This window comes from Urocampus carinirostris, chromosome 15 (genome assembly GCF_059441175.1).
Source record: "Urocampus carinirostris isolate Australia breed hairy pipefish chromosome 15, RoL_Ucar_1.0, whole genome shotgun sequence".
NCBI classification, from domain to species: domain Eukaryota; kingdom Metazoa; phylum Chordata; class Actinopteri; order Syngnathiformes; family Syngnathidae; genus Urocampus; species Urocampus carinirostris.
Genome location: NC_142363.1, coordinates 3141999 through 3162676, shown reverse-complemented (window position 1 = coordinate 3162676; position 20678 = coordinate 3141999). Strand labels below are relative to the sequence as shown.

General features: G+C 39.1%; 1 protein-coding gene and 1 long non-coding RNA gene across 2 annotated transcripts; one reads left to right on the top strand and one right to left on the bottom strand.

The window, feature by feature from the left end:
• Window positions 1-2535: 2535 nt before the first annotated feature.
• Window positions 2536-13280, bottom strand: LOC148351342 (uncharacterized). The gene is made up of 3 exons (XR_015852968.1): window positions 13158-13280; window positions 12649-12780; window positions 2536-3064 (listed from the first exon to the last, which is right to left on the bottom strand). It is a non-coding gene; the product is annotated as an uncharacterized LOC148351342 (long non-coding RNA).
• Window positions 13281-13463: 183 nt separating this feature from the next.
• On the top strand, window positions 13464-17018 carry odc1 (ornithine decarboxylase 1). Its single transcript, XM_088355273.1, has 11 exons — window positions 13464-13631; window positions 14344-14476; window positions 14555-14663; window positions 14738-14911; window positions 14986-15158; window positions 15248-15464; window positions 15548-15631; window positions 15706-15868; window positions 15945-16060; window positions 16133-16347; window positions 16434-17018. Exons 3-11 carry the CDS (start codon window positions 14577-14579, stop codon window positions 16567-16569), a joined length of 1365 nt encoding a protein of 454 aa, XP_088211399.1. The 5' UTR covers window positions 13464-13631; window positions 14344-14476; window positions 14555-14576; the 3' UTR covers window positions 16570-17018.
• The last annotated feature ends 3660 nt before the right edge of the window (window positions 17019-20678 follow it).

The window sequence follows — 20678 nt, the reverse complement described above, 5'->3', positions numbered from 1 at the left end:
AAATCTGGCCTTTATGGAAGAGTAACAAGAAGAAAGCCATTTCTTAAAGATTTCCATGAAAAGTGTCGTTTAAAGTTTGCCACAAGCCACCTGGGAGACCCATTAAACATGTGGAAGAAGGTGCTCTGGTCAAATGAGACCAAAATGGAACTTTTTGGCAACAATGCAAGACGTTATGTTTGGCGTAAAAGAAGCACAGCTCATCACCCTCAACACACCATCTCCACAGTCAAACATGGTGGTGGCAGCATCATGGTTTGGGCCTGCTTTTCTTCAGCAGGACAGGGAAGATGGTTAAATTTGATGGGAAGATGGATGGAGCCAAATACAGGACGATTCTGGAAGAAAACCTGATGGAGTCCGCAAAAGACCTGAGACTGGGACGGAGATTTGTCTTCCAACAAGACAATGATCCAAAACATAAAGCAAAAGCTACTATGATATGGTTCACCAAAAAACATATCAAGGTGTTATAATGGCCAAGCCAAAGTCCAGACCTCAATCCAATTGAAATTGAGAATCTTTGGAAAGAACTGAATATATATATATATATATATATATATATATATATATATATATATATATATATATATATATATATTATTATTATTATTTTTAAGCATTTTTGAAGGGGCGTCGCTACTTCGCAGATTTTCACGTTTCGCGGGTGATTTTGGTCCCCATTAACCGCGATAACCGAGGTCCCACTGTAATACCAAATAAGGGGAATATTAAATGAGGGAGGAGAAGAGCATAAAATATCACTGTTTGCAGATGACTTGCTGAAATGCTGAAAGAGCCCTCTTCATCAATACCTCCACTGTTGGAGAACCTTAAAACATATGGAAAAGTAGCAGGGTATTCAAATAATGAGAGCAAATCAGTAGCATTGATGATATCAGGAAAATAGATAGACGATAGAAAGATTTGATTTCAAATGGACAAATAAAGGGTTTAAATATTTGGGGGTGACTATTACACCACATTCCACACAGCTGTTTGATGCAAATTATAGAAAGTTGGTGAAAGAAATAAAGAAGGATTTGGAAAGATGGGAAATTTTGCCTTTAAGCCTTATCGGAAGGGTAGAAAAAATTAGAATGAACATATTACCAAGACTATTATTTCTGTTTCAGTCTCTTCATATTCTGATCCCAGCATCCACATTTAAAGTGTTAGCTTCCAAAGAAAAAGAGGGCCTGCACGTACCCAATATTAGATATTATTATTGGGCAGCTCAAATTGAAGCTCTTATTCTGTGGATTATCAGAGACAAAGATACAATATGGGTGGACATGGAGCAGCAGTCTTGTGCAAATGTGCCGGTGGAATCATTACCATTCATATTAGTAATGATGTGGAAGAAGTTAAAACTCCAGAATGAATGGATTAAGGGAACGACTAAAACATGATCAACAATACAAAAAAATTAAAATATCAAGGTCTGTGAATAGGGCTACAAAAGTAGCTAAAAACCCAGATTTTAAACCTGGGGTTATGGACGTAGGATTTAAAAAATGGGCCCAAAAAGGATCGATGTTGAGGAATTATTGATATCATACTCAAAAGGGCAATCAATAAAGTGGGTTATCTGAAATTTGTATAAAGCTCTGCAAATTGATCGCAGTAATGATGAGATGGTGGTTAAGGAAAAATGGGAACAAGAAGCTAATTTAGTGATAAAAGACGACTGTGAAAAAACTTTGAAAGAGGGACACAAAATAACCAGCAGTCCGACATGGAGGGAGTTTGAATGGAAATTAAAAATGCGTTACTTCTATACACCCTCTATCACTTCAAAATATAAGAATACATCCAATTTATGTTGGCGTAACTGTGGGAGGGTCAGAGATTTCACGCATATTTTCTGGAATTGCCCTGTGATGTTAAATTTCTGGAGAATTATTCAGACAAAAAATAATAATTATTGGTTGGGAGTTACGGTTGGAGCCAGTGACCTATGTATTGGGAATTTTGCCAGAAGAATTATTGACTGGTCAACATAAATATGTACTAAGGGTTATTCTTCTAGTAGCAAAGATAAGGATCACAGCTTCCTGGCTGAAACCACAACCTCCTGACATAAAACAATGGAGAAACAAATTAAAGCAAATGTATGTTATGGAAAAAAAATCACTGCAGGACTTCAACTGAAACTAGATCAGTTCAAGAATAGATACAAGCTTATCACACAATTTTTACTTGATGTCTAAACACCTCACCTTTTATTTTATTTCTTTTATTAACATTTTTTTGTTGTTGTTTCTTTTGTTATTTATGGGAATGTCTATTGTATATATTTTTGTTTGTGTTGCTGTATGATGGGTGACCCAACCCTCTTTCAAATTGTGTGTGAGAAATAAAAAGTTTAAAAAATAAAATAATAATAATCACACAGGCACTCAAAATGAGCATTTTATCATACTACCAAAAAAATTAAATAATTGTAAATGAGAAAAAAAAACTTAAAATGAGCATTGTATTTTGTATCAAAAAGTACATTAGAAATAAGATCAAAAAAATATGACAAAACGAGACAGTTTAGTGTTTTTTATTAGAAATAAACGTTTAAAAAAGGCATTGCAAATAAGATACTAAAATTGCTGGAAAAGGAAAAAACAATTAGATTAAAAGAGAACTATTTTGAGGGGCTTTCTCAAAAGACATCCAATGAAGCCCTATACAGGGAGGTACTAAAATATATAGGGGGGTAAAAAATATATTTCAACCAAAAAACACTATTACAGTCAGTGAATCTTTTTATTGCACCTCAACAGGCACTGCCAAGCAAGTCAAGTCATGTTTATTTGTATAGCTCTTTATCACAAGGAGTCTCAAAGGGCTGCACTGACCACAGATTATTGCAAACCACAGACTAGACAGACAGTTTTTGATAACAAGTCACGGCATTTAGATGGATCAATAATTAACATTTCGGTCTTTTTAGGGTAGAGGCGCAAGAAGTTGAGTGACATCCATCTTTTTATATCGGTGAGGCAGGCCTCCACATTTCCACAGTTTAGTGGGGCAGATTCCTCCATCGTAAGATATAGTTGAGTGTCATCTGCGTGGCAATGGAAACTGATGTTATACTTGCGAATAATATCACCTAATGGAATCATGTAAATGCTGAAAAGAAGGGGGCCAAGTATTGAACCCTGTGGAACACCACAGGTAAGGGCCCGGTCACACAGCCGTTTGCGTCTGTATCGTGGGTAAAATTTTGCGTTTTTTTTGTGCCTGTGGTTGCCCGCGATGGAAAATGCGCAAAATTGGCCAACCCGCTGTTCATCGGTGGTATGCCCGCAAAACAGACGCCGGCGACTGTTCCGCTTCCACATCGCGTCATTTTCTCGTGTGGACCACGGGTATAAAAGCTGCCGAGCCGGCGTTATGCCGAGAAATGCATCCTTGCCGAGATTTGCATCCCCCTCGCTACTACAACCACTTTACCTCGTTTTATCTCACTTTTATATCACTTTTAGGGAATTTAATGACGAACATATAACCAAAACCACTTCGTCTTGCATTTGTTGGGAATGTAATACAACTTAAACCATTCCGTCTTTGTATTTGTTGTGAATGTAATCAAACGGTAATGCACGCCGTATACAAATCACTTTTGAGCAGGTAATAACATGTTTTTCTATTCAAATCGCTCGTATTGAAACTGTTATGCACTCTACCATAAAGCTTATTTCTGCATAATAAGCTTTACGGTAGAGTGCATAACAGTTCTCAAAAGTGATTTATATACGGTGTGCATTACCGTTCAATTACGTTCACAACAAAAACAAAGACGTAATGGTTTATGTTGTATTACATTCCCAACAAATGCAAGACAAAGTGGATTTGGTTATATGTTCGCCATTACATTCCCTAAAAGTGAGATAAAACGAGGTAAAAGTGGTTTTAGTAGCGAGGGGATGCAAATCTTGGCAGGGATGCATTTCTCGGCATAACACCGGGCTGTAGAAATCATAACCGCTCAAGACACAGTCCCGTGAAGATCAAGATTTCAAGCTATGGCACCGAAGAAGCCAAAATGTTATTATCGTAATAGTTTTTCATTTTTATTTTATTATCTTGTTATGAAATGAAAATAAATGTCAAGAAATAAAAATGGATTAAGACGAGGTCACTACAGTGACGGGGATCCATGTCCACCCCTTGACGTCTCGAGCACAACTGACGTGTCCTCGGCAAATCGCGCTGTATATACGCGGAGAAAGGCGTTTGACCGTCACACGCGTAACACGCTAATTTCACGTAATAACACCGCGATACAGGCGCAGAACATGCTATGACCGTGCTACACCCACGATTACCCGCTGAAATTTCGCGTCCTACCCATGTGTAACCACGCCCTGGCCGTCGTCACGGCGTCATTTCCGCGTCATTACCTCGTGTGCCGCCCGCGATTAACACGTGGTCTAAAGTTTTGAGCAGCGCAAAACTTTTTGGTGCGGCTAACCGCGTGTGAATTTCCGACCGCGTGTAAAGCACTGCTGTATCTCGTCTGTATGGCGATCTTAAAGCGTCCAACAGCGTCTGCTTCACAGGCAGAAATTTCTGGCCGTGATTCAGACGCAAACGGCTGTGTGACCGGGCCCTAACACTAAAGGGCTCACTACTATGGCAAAAAAAAACACTAATTGCAGTGTCAAATTGTTCAATTTGGCATATATCCTGTCTCATCAATCAGACTTTGAGTTCTTAAATATATAGTTAATTCGAAGAAAATCGTCTGCATATTCAATTATAAAAGACGTTCAAACCTCTTTCGGGTAACTAATACCAATGAGCCATCCAAATTCCAGAGCAAGGAACCTATGTCATCATATGTGGGTGCGACAATGGTTTTCCCCTCATTTACTTTTTAAAGCCCCTGCTGTTTAAAGTGAAGCAGCGAGTCTCCGAGTCAATCTGTGTTTTCTTTCTCTAAAAGGATCAAAGGAGTCAAATGTGCTGACTCAACAGTTTACGGGTCTGCCCCAGAAGTCCTCAAAATGTTTGTGAAAATGTTATCACTTTTTTTTCACTTTTGTGTTTTAGTAATGCATTACCAGGCAAATTTAATGCTCAAATGTGATGTTTTGCAGCATAAGTCATCCACGTAAACCCACAAGTAGTATTCTGTATTTCATGGTTCACCGATCCCTTAACCGCCTGGGTTGTCGGGGCACCACTGAGGACTCTGAACAACTCTCTTAACTGCTGATAGTTCCTGGCCTGAGTTTGGATCTTGGTAATGTTGGCACCTGTCCATTCCTAGATGTTCCTTTTCTGTCTTTCTCTCATTCTACCCCCTTCAACGGTGCCCATGAGAATGATCTTGTCCAGTCCTGATGATCTTGTGAAGTGACCATGCCATTGCAGTTTTCATCTGGTCTCTAACGTTGTTGTGCACTGTCATTTGTCACATTGGCTATGCAGCGAATACCCAGAAGTTTCCTGTAACGTCGCATCTCCAGGTCATGGATTTTTCTTTCAAACGTTGGTGTTAGAGTTCATGACTCACAAGTTAACAGGAATATGGAAGTAACCCGCGCTTGCATGATGATTTTTTTTATTTTACTTCAATGTTCTTGTCTCCCCAGATGGGTTCAAAAGTGGTAAGTGAGGCTGTGTTTTAGGTTACCCTGGCCATGATTTCTGGTCTTGACCCGTCTTATGATATAATAGCTCTTATATACTTAAATTTGGTGACAGGTTCAAGCTATTGGTGTTTGATGGAGATGTTTGTGGTGATACCTTGAAGGCTGTTGACCTTTTTTTTCTGTGCTGATTTCAATCCCATACTTGGTAATGATTTGTCCAGGGAATAGACCAGATTTTGGAGGTTAATGATGTTAAGTCCCCCAATGCTGACTGTCCGTTCATATTGGTCCAGGGCTTTGGTCATGACCCTCTCCAGGAAGATGTTGCATAAGGTTGGCTAGAAAATTCAGCCTTGTCTCACACCGACTATGGTTTGAAACCACTTTCCAATTGTGCCATTTATCAGTAGGGCATTGGCGTATTGATTGATTTGATTATTGCTCCAGCGAAGGTCGGGGGGTCCCGTCCCTGTGCGTTGAGCCGACCAGATGAACCAGGTTTTTCCAATGCTGGCGGTTTTGTGCCAGCTGTTCTGCATCCTCTACAGCAACTCCGTGTTGTTGGAGGTCGCCGGCAACGATGTCGAGCCATCGAGTGCGGGGTTTCCCTCGTGGTCGTCTCCAGCCTGCGGCCTTTGGGTCAAACTGGAGAATGGCTCGTGTCGGATGGTCTGGTGGTAGACGAAGGACATGGCCAAACCAGCGGGTGCGGCGTTGTGCGACCAAGGAAGATGCTCGGGGCTGGCACGTGCGGGCTCTGAGCTCTTTATTGGAGACTCGCTGGGGCCACCTGATGTTCTCGATGGTTCTGAGAGCCCTGCTATCAAAACTTGGCGTACCACTGTTAAATAGTCTGATCAAGTTTCTAGCCCATTTTCTACTTCTGCATGATGGCCCACTAGGCGGCTTGCCATACTCTGTCAAACCCTTTATGTAATTCTGTGTTATGTATCCAATTTGAGGTAAATTGAAAAATGATTTAAGGCTGCTTAGCTCTTGTTCCAACAAATGCTATATCAATCTGAACGAATTATGACAAGTTTGTGATCAGCCTTATTTTTTGGGGTCTACTTTTCAGTTTTTTAAAATTAGAAGTTAAGATGCAATGGATGAGCGTGCATCACTTTTGTACTGTACGGTGCTTTTATAAATAATGCAGTGTTCTTGTTTGCCCGCGTCCTAGACGCATTATTTTTGCTGGGGACACATCATGTCAAATCAACGTGCGTCCCCGGGACGCAACTTTTTTGACACGAAATTGTCATTATTATTTTTTAACAAAGATTTACCGCACTCCAAACTTTTCGTGAGGCAGATCCGCCATTGTTGTTTGGGTCTCGCGGTTCGAGTTTTCGTCTGCACGCCGATCTCCAGCTCAAGTTGTGTAGTCAAAGTCCGTTTCTTTTCAGAGAACCGGCTTTTTCGGCTTTACTCATTAAAGAGAGACGACTCTCCAACGGCTCACTTGCTTTGATGCATTATATATCACGAATGATTATGTTGTATAAAGAAGTTAAGAAAAAAAGGAAGTATAAAGGGAGAAAATGAAAAAAGACAGGTTTGTGGTGATCCCTTTTAATCAGTATATTACCAACAATAATTTAATGCAGAAAATGTATTAATAATTTGAATAAGAAAAAATATTATTCTACTTAATTATATTTGCATGTATTTTTTTCCCTTTACAGTGAACGTCCAAGCGACTTCATTTTTTAACTTTTTTTTAATAATAAACCTCATTCATGTCGAACAACTCAGTGTCTCACAACAAAATGTTAATTAACAATATATATGATATAAGGAAACACATGTACAATATAACATGTTAAACTACATAAATAAACATGTTTTAAAAAAAAGGTTTTTTTTGTATTTCGAAAGGGAAAATACGACAGTTTGTAAGGGCATGGAGCACACTAAATTTTGGGGACCATTAGATCTCTGTTGGGACCCATAGATTTTTGAGCATGCGAGTCCGGGACCCATCACTTTTCAGAGGTAAAATGAACACTCATAATGTTCTGATTTTGATTTTATTTTACTTTACAAATAAAAATCCAAATACAAGGTCACAATGAATTCAAAAATCCCAACTTCATGAACCAATTTAGAAAATAGAAAGAACAAAAGGGCTGTCTCCTTGACAGTCAAAACCCTTTTAACAATAATTCAATCAGGGTCGGTTTGAGATAACACAAATAGTATGAAAAGCGTCCTTCTCGTTTGAGATTTTGAAATCAAATGTTGACAAAACAAAAAACAATCAGTACAAAAAACGTGAGCACATCCAGTAGCTTAGAGTGGTCATTTTGACACAAAACAATTACATATGTGAAACAAAAAATGCCAGAGCTATGGTACTTTGTGTCAAAATAGCAAAATAACAACATCATCCCTTATTTAAAATTGTAAAATCAACCGATTTCAAATGTGTAAAACATACTACTGGTCAAAAGCTTGCTGTCACGGATTTTTTTAGTTTATCTATCCGGGTGAAGTTTTCTGTATTCTGAGAATTTTCATTCAATTAAGTTATTAATGTGTCAACTTGCAGCTTGAGGCTCTGCAAGCAAATTATCTATTTGGTTCAAGATGAAAAATGGATTTTGGTCAAAGATGTGAATAAATACTCCAAAAGGAATAGCAGACAAATGGTCGTAAATGGAGTTGTCTGAAGCAGGTGACTCTTTAAGTACTTTGAGGTCAAGACTTCCTGGGTTTTACCAGCTAAACACCTTTAACTTATAACATCTGACCCTGTGAGGGATTTAACAGGATAAATGAACAATTACCCATCTGCAGCAAGCTCTATAGATTGTAAACCTGTACTGTGACGAAAATGAAATTAAATGAATGATAATTTGGTGACACTTTTAATGCTGGCATTACTGGTCTTTACTTTTTGAATATTTTGAGTGAGTGATTTTGCATGTCAAATGTATTAAAACCTGTTGTTCAATACAATAAAACAATAAAATTTGGACTGATTTAACTAATATTACATTGACACGTAATGATTTGTTTTTCATGTTCGTCCCCTATGAAAGTCGTCTTCTAAATTAATGTTCACATAAGTTATGTTAAGTCATATATTTCTGTGTCGGCTTTAACCACAAAATGTCACAAGTGGCTGAACCTTAAACCTACGGAGGGCTAGGAAAAACTCCAAAAGTCTCAGCAAGAGGATAATTAAGACATAGAAAGACAAAAGATATGTATAAAAATTAGAAAAGCTGTCAGAGAAATGCTTGATCCTGGCTTTTGTAATTTATATTACTGCTGGTCTTGTGATTTGCACAAAACATACCAAAGATACGCTTGCAAATTAATTATTTCACAATTGTGGGCTCACTTCCTGGCTTGCGGGCTTGGCATAGCATCAAGTTTGAAATTAGCAGAGCCATACAAAGACAAAATAAATCACCAATGTGTTTTATAAATGTGACAAGCGCTGTTTAACAATTTTATTTTTCATCTGGCTAAAAAGAGGTACCGTATTTTCCGCACTATAAGGCGCACCTAAAAGTCTTAATTTTTTTCAAAAGCTGACCATGCGCCTTATAATACAGTGCGCCTTATATATGGATCAATATTAAGTCGCAAAGTCTTGCAACTAATGCAAGCAGCCGCCGACTAGATTTTCCCCCGAACGCGAAGTAGTCTGCGGTGTATGCTGGGATTTATATACCGGCGTTTCATTGGCTAACCAATGTGTCAATCATCATTTGAATCGATCACTATTGGCTAAACTTATTCGGAGGCAAAGGGGGCGGATCCTTTTTATCATTTACAGCTCGCATAGGCTAAAGGGGCAAAACAAAGTCTGCAATTGGCCGAAAAAGATGTGTCATTCATCAGTTGAATCGATCACTATTGGCTAAAGTTGTTCGGAGGTAAAGGGGGCGGATCTTTTTTATCATTTACAGGCTCGCACAGGCTAAAGGGGCAAAACAAAGCCTGCAATTGGCCGAAAAAGATGAATGTGAATAGCAAGTTTGGTTGTCTACGGCATAGATTCTGTATTTGTAAATATTTTACTCTCCTGGATTTACTACACTCACGGATATAAGAGGACCATTGTTGCACATTATTATTGAACGCAACGACTTCGGTGAGCTACTCCGGCTATATATTTTCCCAGTATCTTGTTTCAGAGTGATCTCGATGTTCCTGTGATGGGTCTTTTTTTAAATTAAACTCAATTCCAAGTGTTTATTGTCATATGCACAGTAAAGTTGCGAGCGAAAAAGAAAATAGAAACTAAGGAATGTTTGGCAGTTCTTGAATCCCAAGACTAGATAGATAGATAGATAGATAGATAGATAGATAGATAGATAGATAGATAGATAGATAGATAGATAGATAGATAGATAGATAGATAGATAGATAGATAGATAGATAGATAGATAGATAGATAGATAGATAGATAGATAGATAGATAGATAGATAGATAGATAGATAGATAGATAGATAGATAGATAGATAGATAGATAGATAGATAGATAGATAGATAGATAGATAGATAGATAGATACTTTATTCATCCCCTAAGGGAAATTCACATTTCCAGCAGCATCCCTGAGCTGAGAACAATACAATAATAAAGCCAAAAGAATACAATATACAAATACCCAGTGTGACGTGCAAATGCCCACTTTAGCATGTTATATAGAGTAACTAAATAGTGCTACACAGAACACATAATGCAGTAAGATTCGGTAATATCCAATGTAGGTGGTGTGGTTTAATGTGGGCCTTTACTCTGCCGGGTGGAGTTAAAGAGCCTCATGGCATGAGGAAGAAAAGATCTCTTCAGTCTGTCCGTAGTACAAGACAGTGACAGCAGTCTGTCACTGAAACTGCTCCTCTGTCCGGATATAATGCTGTGAAGCGGATGCGATGGATTGTCCATGATTGATAACCTTCCGAATGATATTTGGAACGATGCATTTGAGTGACATCGTATGGACACCGCATCCGCACATGTCTACGACACGTATTTGCTTCTTTGCAAGCTTTCGGAATGTTAAGGTGATAATAAGTTTGACTGAACTATCTGACTGTTTTGTCGACGTTCCCATTGTAGCGCCTTATAATCCGGTGCGCCTTATGTATGGAAGATATAGGACCAAAAACTATTTTTTGGGGGTGCGCCCTATAACCCGGTGCGCCCTATAGTGCGGAAAATACGGTATATATTATTTATTTGAAAACTTAAAAGAAAAACACCTAAATTTTTGTTAATTTTGATTGTGGTTGAATACCTTACAGAAGCTGCTTTTAGGTCAATATCCATTCCCAACTCATATTTTAATTCTTGACCTTCTATCTTATTTCTCAACTCATTTTGGGATTATATTGCTGCCAAATGTCATTGCACTACTTTTTTATTGCACTATTGTTCTGATGAATTTACATTTTAGGCCAGTCTCCAAGCGCTACCTTTTAAATATTGTTTCCTATTTATTATCATTTTGAGTCTATATTCAGCCTGGAGAGGGGTGGGCGCCGCCTGGCAGGAATTGGTACCCCTATGACTTAGGTCGTTAAGGGATCTGTGAACCATTACGTTTTTATTAAGCGCTTGTACTGGAGTGCTATGTCTAATCTCAGTGTTCACAATGTTGTTATCAATGACAGTAAAAACGATTCTTATTCCCAGGGATCAGAATGGAGATTTTCATTTTCAGCTGAAATAGCCAGGGTCCAGGGGCCGCAGGCCCCGGCCAGGTCCAGGGCGGAGCCCGGTGGGGGGCTCAGTGGGGCGAAGCCCCCCTGAAGCCAACAGCATTTATCTTATTTGGTATGTGAAAATTGCACTAGAATGAATTAAATCCAACAAAACAGAAACCATGTATTTTTTTCAGTTATAAGATGTTTAAAACAATTGGGGGATTACAATGTTACAACCATCACCATTGTTGTTGTGTTTTGATGATGAAGATGGACCTTGTATTTAGCTACTAATCAACAATATATATGAAAATATATACATTAATAACCATTCATCATTAATTTGAAAATAGAATGCACAAACTGAACATGCTTAAAGAAAATACATGTCAGTCTGTGACAGTCTTCTCCAGCCATGACCACTTAAATTTATTCTTGATTCCTTTATCAATCTCGGAGACAAAAGCCTCGTCTTCTTTTCTTAGTATTTTCATATTTACTTTTTCAAACACTCATTTCACCGTTTGAAAAGACCGGAAGGAGCGCCATGTTTGAGAAAGCCAATACTCTGAACAAAAGCTCCGCTGATTGGTTATCAGCGAACCTATCGACCAATGGTAGGAGTCGATCTATTTGTTGTGTTATAGATCTAATGCGCTGCGCTTCTTTTTGCCGATTTTTCTCGCGATCTCTAACTGCTAACTTGGGATGATGAAACAGTCACGTATCATACCTCACCCCCCCAAAATATTTTCTCATTGAATTTAGACGATTTACGGGAATGACCTTTGGGGTTCAAAAACAGTGGAAAGCGGAAAATTCTGATCCCTGTATTTCAATGAAATCAGGACCTGTGTAAAATCTGTGATCACTTTATTTCAAAACACAAATATCCAGTTAGTGTACAATGACTTACGTATTTACACATTTTGCACGGCAATTAAAGATTCATCATTTGTTTTCGGCAAAAATTAATACTGTACTGCAATTTACATTTTAGGAATTTGAACTCCCATCTCTACTGCCTTTTCGTATTTCGTATCGATTCAGTCAAAATCAACAAAAAAAGTATAATTTTTTGGTTTGAACAAATTTATTGACACTAATAACAGCAAACAAATAATGTGAGGTTTGAACAACCCTTCTCGACAATCTTAACAGCAATCAAGCATATTCACAATTTTCGTTATGTAACAACTTTGTTAGTGTCAATAGATCCGTCCAGGCCAAAGTCGATTGTCACCACCATCACAAATTATTTTAATACACACTTACAAACAGATTGAAGAACTTGGACTACATATAAAGGCACTGTGATAATAAGTCAATGACACCATTTCCTACGAGCCGTATTAGTCATGACCTCATAATATTACCTCTGATGGCTGTCGTGTGCCAGGTACACACTGTTGACAGCTTGCTGTCTGACACATGGCACATGTGACTCACCTTCCTTAATCTCATAAGGATCGGCAAGAACTTGGCTGTCGATCAGAGCTGCAGTCTTTCTGTAAGAACCGCAGAAACACGGAAGCATATTATTGTTAAGAAACAACAAATCCAACCCGTACACTCAAAAAGCTCATAAATAAAATCTGATATACAAACAACCGGATAGATTATTTTTTTCTTTGTGGTCCAAAATTCCTGATAATCACCTCTTACATGTGGCAAGATATTTGGATTCAAGAGTTTGATTGACTCAAAGGAGGGATTTGAAATAAATATGTGGAAAACACAAAAAACATTTCAGTATTCTTCCTTGTGGTTTTAGGTGTTTTGGGTTGCACGACACAATAGGGCAACATCTAGTGGCCAAAGAATACACACTGCCCCCTTAGTTAAGTAGCAAGGTGGTCATATTACATGTCAAAAATTACCGTACTCCACAAATTGATGGTGTTCCTGGTTAACTTGATATAGTCTTTGCATTTAAAATTAACAGTAATGATATTGTGCTGATTTCCTTAATTTTAAAACATCTTATTGAAATTGTATCTAGGCCAAAAGTTAAGCACTGATGCACAAATTATTACTTTGTCAGAGGCAAACCTTCATAGAAAACAATTTGTAACGTTGTTTCTGACGTCTTCACCGAACACATTGATGGAGGGACATTGGGACAAGTCCAAACCGGTTCTTACGTGGATGGGAGGCCGGTTTTAGCTGGCTACGTTGCTGTGGCAACGGGTTTCCTATAAAACCAGGACAGGACATTTGCCGCATTCACTCCAGTTTCAGTCAAGCCGGGCGGAGAAACCTTAGACGGGGTTCCTTTGTTTAAAGAAACCCCCTCCCAGTCTTTTTTCACCCCAGAGTTTGGGTCTAATGGACAAACTTTTTGTAAATGCTTTTTAAGGTAAGGCGTCCGTTTTTATGTTATTTCGGGAACCGGTTACTTAAAAAAATGCTATCCGACGCTCGCCAGAATCTTCTTTTAATTATTCCACAGTTAAGTTCTTGTGGGGTCTGTTCTTGACGACATTCGTAAGCACGAAATTCGAGTACATTCTTTAAGTAAGCGTGTCATCAATACGATCCACTGCAGTTGCTAGCTAGCTTGTTGCTCTGTGTTAAGCACATTGTGAATTTGCCACCTGACGTTAACCCGACGATTTTTTTTTTAATATTCATTTCTTAAAATTGTGTTGATCTTGCCACGTCATGTCGCTGAATGAGTTCTCCTAAAAAACAGATCTCGTTTTGAGTCTGTAGACCACATGGCAGCATGAACGGAACCGGCTAACTGGCGTTACGTAATCTTCTCCGTCCATTTGTCGGTTTTGATGCTGTTCACAGAAGTTGAAGGAGTTTCTTTCAGGCGATTGGAGGAAATCTCTCCTGGGCGTGCCTTTTATACATTGTTGCCAAAAATGGTGGCTATCAAGTTTTCCTGACTCTGTAAAGTGTTCCTTTTTATGTGACGTTCCACATCGCACTAGAGATCTGTTAGCTTAACATTAGCAATAGCATACATTTAAGAAACCGTACATGATCAATGGAAAAAGTTACGTTTTATGGCCTTTTAATAAAGTGATGCAATCATTTTAACATCTCGCTGCTTTTATCAGAGTCATCAACCCAGGAGAATACACTCTACCTGCCCTGGCCTAGAGGCTTATTTAAAGGGGTTTAACTTCACTGGTGAGCCACCTTGGATCTCCTGCACCTGAGAAACTTGCATTTCAACCTCTCTTTAACCTGGTAAATACAACTCTGTCTCCGTTTACAATCCAAGTACAATATACATTCTAGGTGTAACATTTTGAGACACTATTTCAGTTCAACACCTACAATTTCAACCATGAATATGGCTGGGTTCTCTTTCCTTGAAGAAGGCTTTTCTGCCAGAGATATTGTCGAGCAAAAAATAATTGAATCATCCATGACTGTAAGCTCTTTGTTGGGATGAGGGTTGTAGTGTATTTTCCCTTTTGTGTTAAACTATTGTATTCCGTCTGTCAGGATGACCGAGATGCCTTCTATGTTTGTGATCTGGGTGATGTCTTGAAGAAACACTTGCGCTGGGCAAGGTTGCTTCCTCGCGTCACTCCTTTCTATGCTGTCAAGTGTAACGACAGCAGGGATGTTGTGATGACACTGGCATCACTGGGAACTGGTTTTGATTGCGCAAGCAAGGTAAGGATACCAAACATATGGCCTGCTTTTAATAGATTTTTTAAATGCTCATGGTTGCATTTTGTCACCTGCAGACCGAGATCCAGCTCGTTCAGTCTCTGGGAGTAGATGCAAGTAGGATCATCTATGCAAACCCGTGCAAGCAGGTCTCTCAAATAAAGTATGCATCTGCCCACGGGGTTCAGATGATGACCTTTGACAGTGAAATGGAACTTATGAAAGTGGTTCGCCATCATAACAATGCAAAGTATGTTTTTTTTTTTTTAAACAATAACTATGAGAGCTTTTGCTGAGTGTGACTTGCTGTTCTCACCTGAACTACTTTTGTTTTCCTAGGCTAGTGTTGCGTATTGCCACGGATGACTCGAAGGCAGTTTGCCGTCTGAGCATAAAGTTTGGCGCTCAACTTAAAGCTTGCAGAGGCCTTCTGGAGAGGGCAAAGGAATTGGGACTGGATGTGATCGGTGTCAGTTTCCATGTTGGAAGTGGTTGTACTGATGCAGAGGCCTTCAAGCAGGCGATTACAGATGCCCGCTGTGTCTTTGATATGGGGGTTAGTAAAGACTGTCATTTGTTACATCATTTTTTTTCATCAATGGAAGTTTATTCATCCAAGTGACCTACCATTTTCATCAGCACGATCTGGGCTTCAGCATGAATCTTTTGGACATCGGAGGAGGGTTCCCTGGTTCCGAAGCTGCAGAGCTCAAATTTGAAGAGGTAAGTTTCATTTGTACAGTCCCCTTGAAGGCCCTTTTTTATTTCTATTTACCTGCCAATTTGTCCTTATTCAGATCACTGCAGTTATCAACCCTGCCTTGGACAAATATTTCCCAGGTGACAACGGTGTAAGGATTATTGCTGAACCAGGTCGCTTTTATGTGGCCTCTGCCTACACCCTGGTTGTAAACATTATCGCCAAAAAGGTGCTTTTGGATGACGAGTCAGCCTCCGATGGTGAGGACACATTTTATTTTTCCTACTGGCTATACAATGACTCCTCGTATGTGAACTGGGTTTGTTTTCATTACAGATGAAGATGAAGGAATGGGCGACCGAAGCCTCATGTATTATGTCAACGATGGCGTTTATGGGTCTTTCAACTGTATTTTATATGACCATGCTCATTGTCTGCCAACCTTGCACAAAGTAAGCTTCAAATGTTACTGATAAAATGAAAGGCAACATGATATCTAACAACCGTTCCGCCTTATTTCCTAGAAGCCCAAATCAGATGAACCAATGTATCCCTGCAGCATCTGGGGTCCAACATGTGATGGCCTTGATCGTATAGTAGAACAGTGCAACCTTCCAGACATGCATGTGGGTGATTGGCTGCTCTTCGAAAACATGGGTGCTTACACTGTGGCTGCCTCTTCTACGTTCAACGGCTTCCAGAAGCCTGACATTCACTACGTCATTTCCCGGCGAGCTTGGTTTGTACATGTTACTTTTTTGGGGGCTTTAATGTTTTCTGTGCGGTTAAAGAACACATTTAATTTGGCTGTGGTGTTTGATTTAGGCAACATGTACAGCAGATCTGCTCCCAAGGGATTCCAGTGGTTGTGGAGTCTTGCTTGCAAGAGGTTTCAGCTTGTTGCGGAAGAGAGAGCAATCTGGAGATACCTGCTAAGGCCACTCAAGCCAATGTGGTTTGATGCAAACACCACACAGCATGATGGATCATTGTTCTCATTAATTTCAAAAGCAGCTCGTTTTTTTTCATTTTTGTTCTGTTAATAAAAATTGGCCAGTTATCCGAAAGGGAAAGTGCTACTATATATATGTATGTGCACGATTGCCACATTGTATTTAATCTATCAATTGTCTATACATCGACATGAAACAATACTTTCCACCTTACTGAAAATGCTACTTTTCATTCCTTCGTCAAACTGATATTGTTAGTTTTTTTTGGTGGAAAGTATAAACACTTTTATATGCAGGGACTATAGGTTAATATTGATTTCCATTAATTTTTTTCGTGGTTTTATTGTAAAGGAAAAGTTGAACATAGAGTATGGTAATGAAAAGATGGTTTTGCTATATAATGCTTTCCTATGAAGTAGTTTTTGTATTTTTTTAAATAAAGTGGCGAATAACTAAACCACGTCTGTTTACTCTGACTTCTTATGAAATGAACAGTTTTTTTTTTTTTTTTTTTTTTTTTCTCCCCCCCCCCCCCCCCCCCAACTGTTGAACAGCGCCACTCAGCGGCTATAAATTGTCCGGGGAAAACTGTTTTGGTGGGGATTTTATGAACCTAACATGACTGGTTACAGCATTTGTTTTCAGCCTGACTAGTGCATTTATCTGAACTCGTGTAAACTCTTTAGACCAGGTGTATCAAACTCATTTCACATGGTGAGCCACATATGGCCTCGTTGGATGTCAAGTTGGCCGGACTATTAAAATTATACCACACATGCTATAAATAACCAAAATATGTCTTGTTTTGGTGTCATGAAGCACAAGAACAATAGGACAATGATTAAATTTAATGAACTGGACTAATGTGCAATTTACTTTTATCATTCACATTTATGCATTGCAACCAAAGGCGCAAAACTAAAAATAAATTTGGTATCGAAAAAATATAATGCACTTTATGATTAAATAAGATTTATAAAGAGATTTTTTTTAAAACAATTCGCACATGTGCATATAAAATCTACATTTAATCCCTGTCTACACCTGACAAACTGGGGATTGATGTTAAATTTGTGTCCACATTTCCTGTAAATGTGTGAACTTCATACATATAATACATACTGAAAATATATGAAGTTGCATGAACAGTAGAATGCTTTTATGTAGTGACACTGCTGACTAACATTAAATTGCCAATTTTTAAAATCATGGCAGGGATTCATATTCAGAGTTATATTCTTCATTCTAAGGCAGCATTTTAAAAATGTTATTTTAGTCTGGACTTGTTTTGGTTCCTGATATCTGGCATGATTTAGCATGTACAAATGCATCAATACCAGCAGAGGCGTGTTCAGGAGAGTGAGTGATTGCTATCGCGAGCTATCGCTATCTTCTGAACGGCCAGTGATTATTGAGCTCTCGCGTGCCCGAGTAATCACGGGAGAAAGACCGCTAACTTTGATTTCCAACATGGCGTCGACAGTGCAGAAGATGGAGGATCTCACCCTGACGAGTGCTGTTGGCGATGTAATATATCGTCTTACATTGCCTGGTAATGTTTGTGAACAATGCAAGACAGCACTGCGTTTAGGATAACCTTAACTGTGTCAATATGCGAACTGTCGCTCATATCAGCCAACTCGCTCAAAGCAAGCTGTAGAACGAAATCCATTGTACTGTCGTCGGCCATTTTGGATCAGTAAGGCAATCACAGTGAGCGATTACAACCGTTCAGCAGTGCGCGGCAAGCGATTAACAAGAGACTACGGCTGAGTCCCATTCTTCGCACTTTCACTCGCTATGTGCCCTAGTCACTCGGTTTGCGCGTTCACGTGAAAATGGGGTGTGTCCCGATACTCTCAAGACCGAGGCAGAAGTGCCCTCAAACCATGTCGTAACCACTTCAAGACCGAGGGGACTCTCGACCTCACTTGGCAGCGAAGTGACTACCCAGAAGGCTTTACGAATTCTCAATATCAACAAACATGCCCGAAAAGGAACCGCACAAATGTAAGTAGTTTTCCACAACCACGTATGTATTTGCAACAAAATGTATTGAGATATCTTAGTTAGACGTAAATGCAATAGAAAATCGTATTTTCGCCTTAAAACACGAACATTGCAAAATCGCTACTTTACGAAGTGCACTAATCTACCAAGGGAGCTGGCAAAAAAAATCTTCACGCTACAAACTGTAAAGTAGGATAACTGTGCAGAAAATCACGGTTCAGCCCATCCCTGTTTTTATCTTAAACGAGTCGTGCTTATACATCTACATGGAGCATAGTCAGAATACCGTTCTGGACATAAGCCCTTGTTTACTGCACACAATTTCGGGTGTCGTGTTTTATTTACAATATGATTCTTTCATGTGAGATCAGAATGCATTAGTTTTCATCATGCATTATGAGTAATGTCTCCGAATTTCACGTGGAAATACAGTTGAAACAAATTACTATCACACAGTCCACTGCCTTCTCTGTAAACACATATTAAGTAAACTAATTACCTTCTCAAAATGTTGTCCAAATGTGGAGACAATTCTAAAGCATATGTGATGCTGGCCAATAGAAGGCTCTTACAGCCATAAGAATAACATGTAATTCTTTTGTATCTATTCACTATCAAATAATTATCCAGAACACATCCTATAATTTCCTGTCTCATATCAACTTGTTGAGCATCCTATACACAGTTGTTTTGTACAATACATCAGCATTAAGTAATTCTTGTTTTTTCCACCCAACCTAAAGGCCACTGTAGAAAGTCCCGTGGAAGAGCTGGTCACCATCACAGCTACCACGCCATCCACACCACCGGGCACGTCGTTGGCACCTTCTAATCCGGCGCCAAACCCCAAATCACCCAGAAAAAAAAGGAAGCACGATACACTCCTTGACTTTTTGAAAGCGGAGTCTGCCGGAGCGAGGAAAAGGCTCGAAGAAACTGTGGCCAAAACTGAGCGGTTCCCGTCCTTTTTGGGAAGCTCGTGGACAAATTTCCAGAACAGTGACATCTCTGCAATGTTTCCCTTTGTTTTATAAAAGGAATTTTTTTTATTTTTATTAAAAACTCAATGAAGTTCCAGTTTGTGTTTCCAGCTTTATGGAAGTATTGGTATATTTTTGTTAAAATTTGTGACACATTATTTATTTACTATTATGTATTTTGGCCCAATGTGAGTTTGTTTTTCTGAAAGTAAACTATTATTTAAGCTGGAGTGATTTCTAGTTGTTTTCTGTCCAACAGTCACATAGTTCACACACAGTATCTCACATCATTATGAAATAAACCACCAAGGTGTTACTCAAAATGAAGATGTTTATTGAATAGTAATGCAGAAAAGCACATATGCAAATGTGGGTCTGACTTCCAGAGCCTAAAATATGGCTTTTGGGCAATTTATTCCATATTAACTGTGGACAATTCTTTGTACGGTGGACCTGGGAACCCTGAAGACCCGTGACACCACACGGTAGGACAGAGCGTGGGCCAGCCAGTACACGTAGATCAGGACCTCCAGCCATGGCCCTGTTCACTCTTTAGCAGCTCCTGCAGGGCCCACATAACCTTCTTGCTCAACCTTAAGTCCTGAATGAGTTCTGACTCCACATCCAACCATAAGCACAGGATGGGAACATTCCTGTCCAACCTGTCCACGCTTATGGGACAGCCACTCTGGAACACAATAGATAACAATTTAGACATAAATGTGGGCATAGAAAAGAAAAAGACCGCTTTAACTGTGATGTAAGCATCATGAAAAAATGTTGAAATGACCTTTTTATATTCAATGACAACTCTTTTGAATTAAATTCCTTATGAACTAAGGTTTTTGGGTCATACAGGGAAGTTTGGTGACGATATTATGTCAGCTAAAGGGTCAGGTGGACTGTTCTTGTGTTTGTTTACGTTTCGTCATGTCACAGATTCAAGACCCCTACTATATGTCATAAAATGGCATTAAAATACTAATAAGTAGATTGCCATTTATGTCTACACAAACATAGGGTATTATGTGAACGTGCATTGTATGTTAACTCTTACTGTATTTGACCGAACGGGTCATTTTTTTAATGAGTGTACGTACCTTGTAAAGATGAATCAGCACTACATA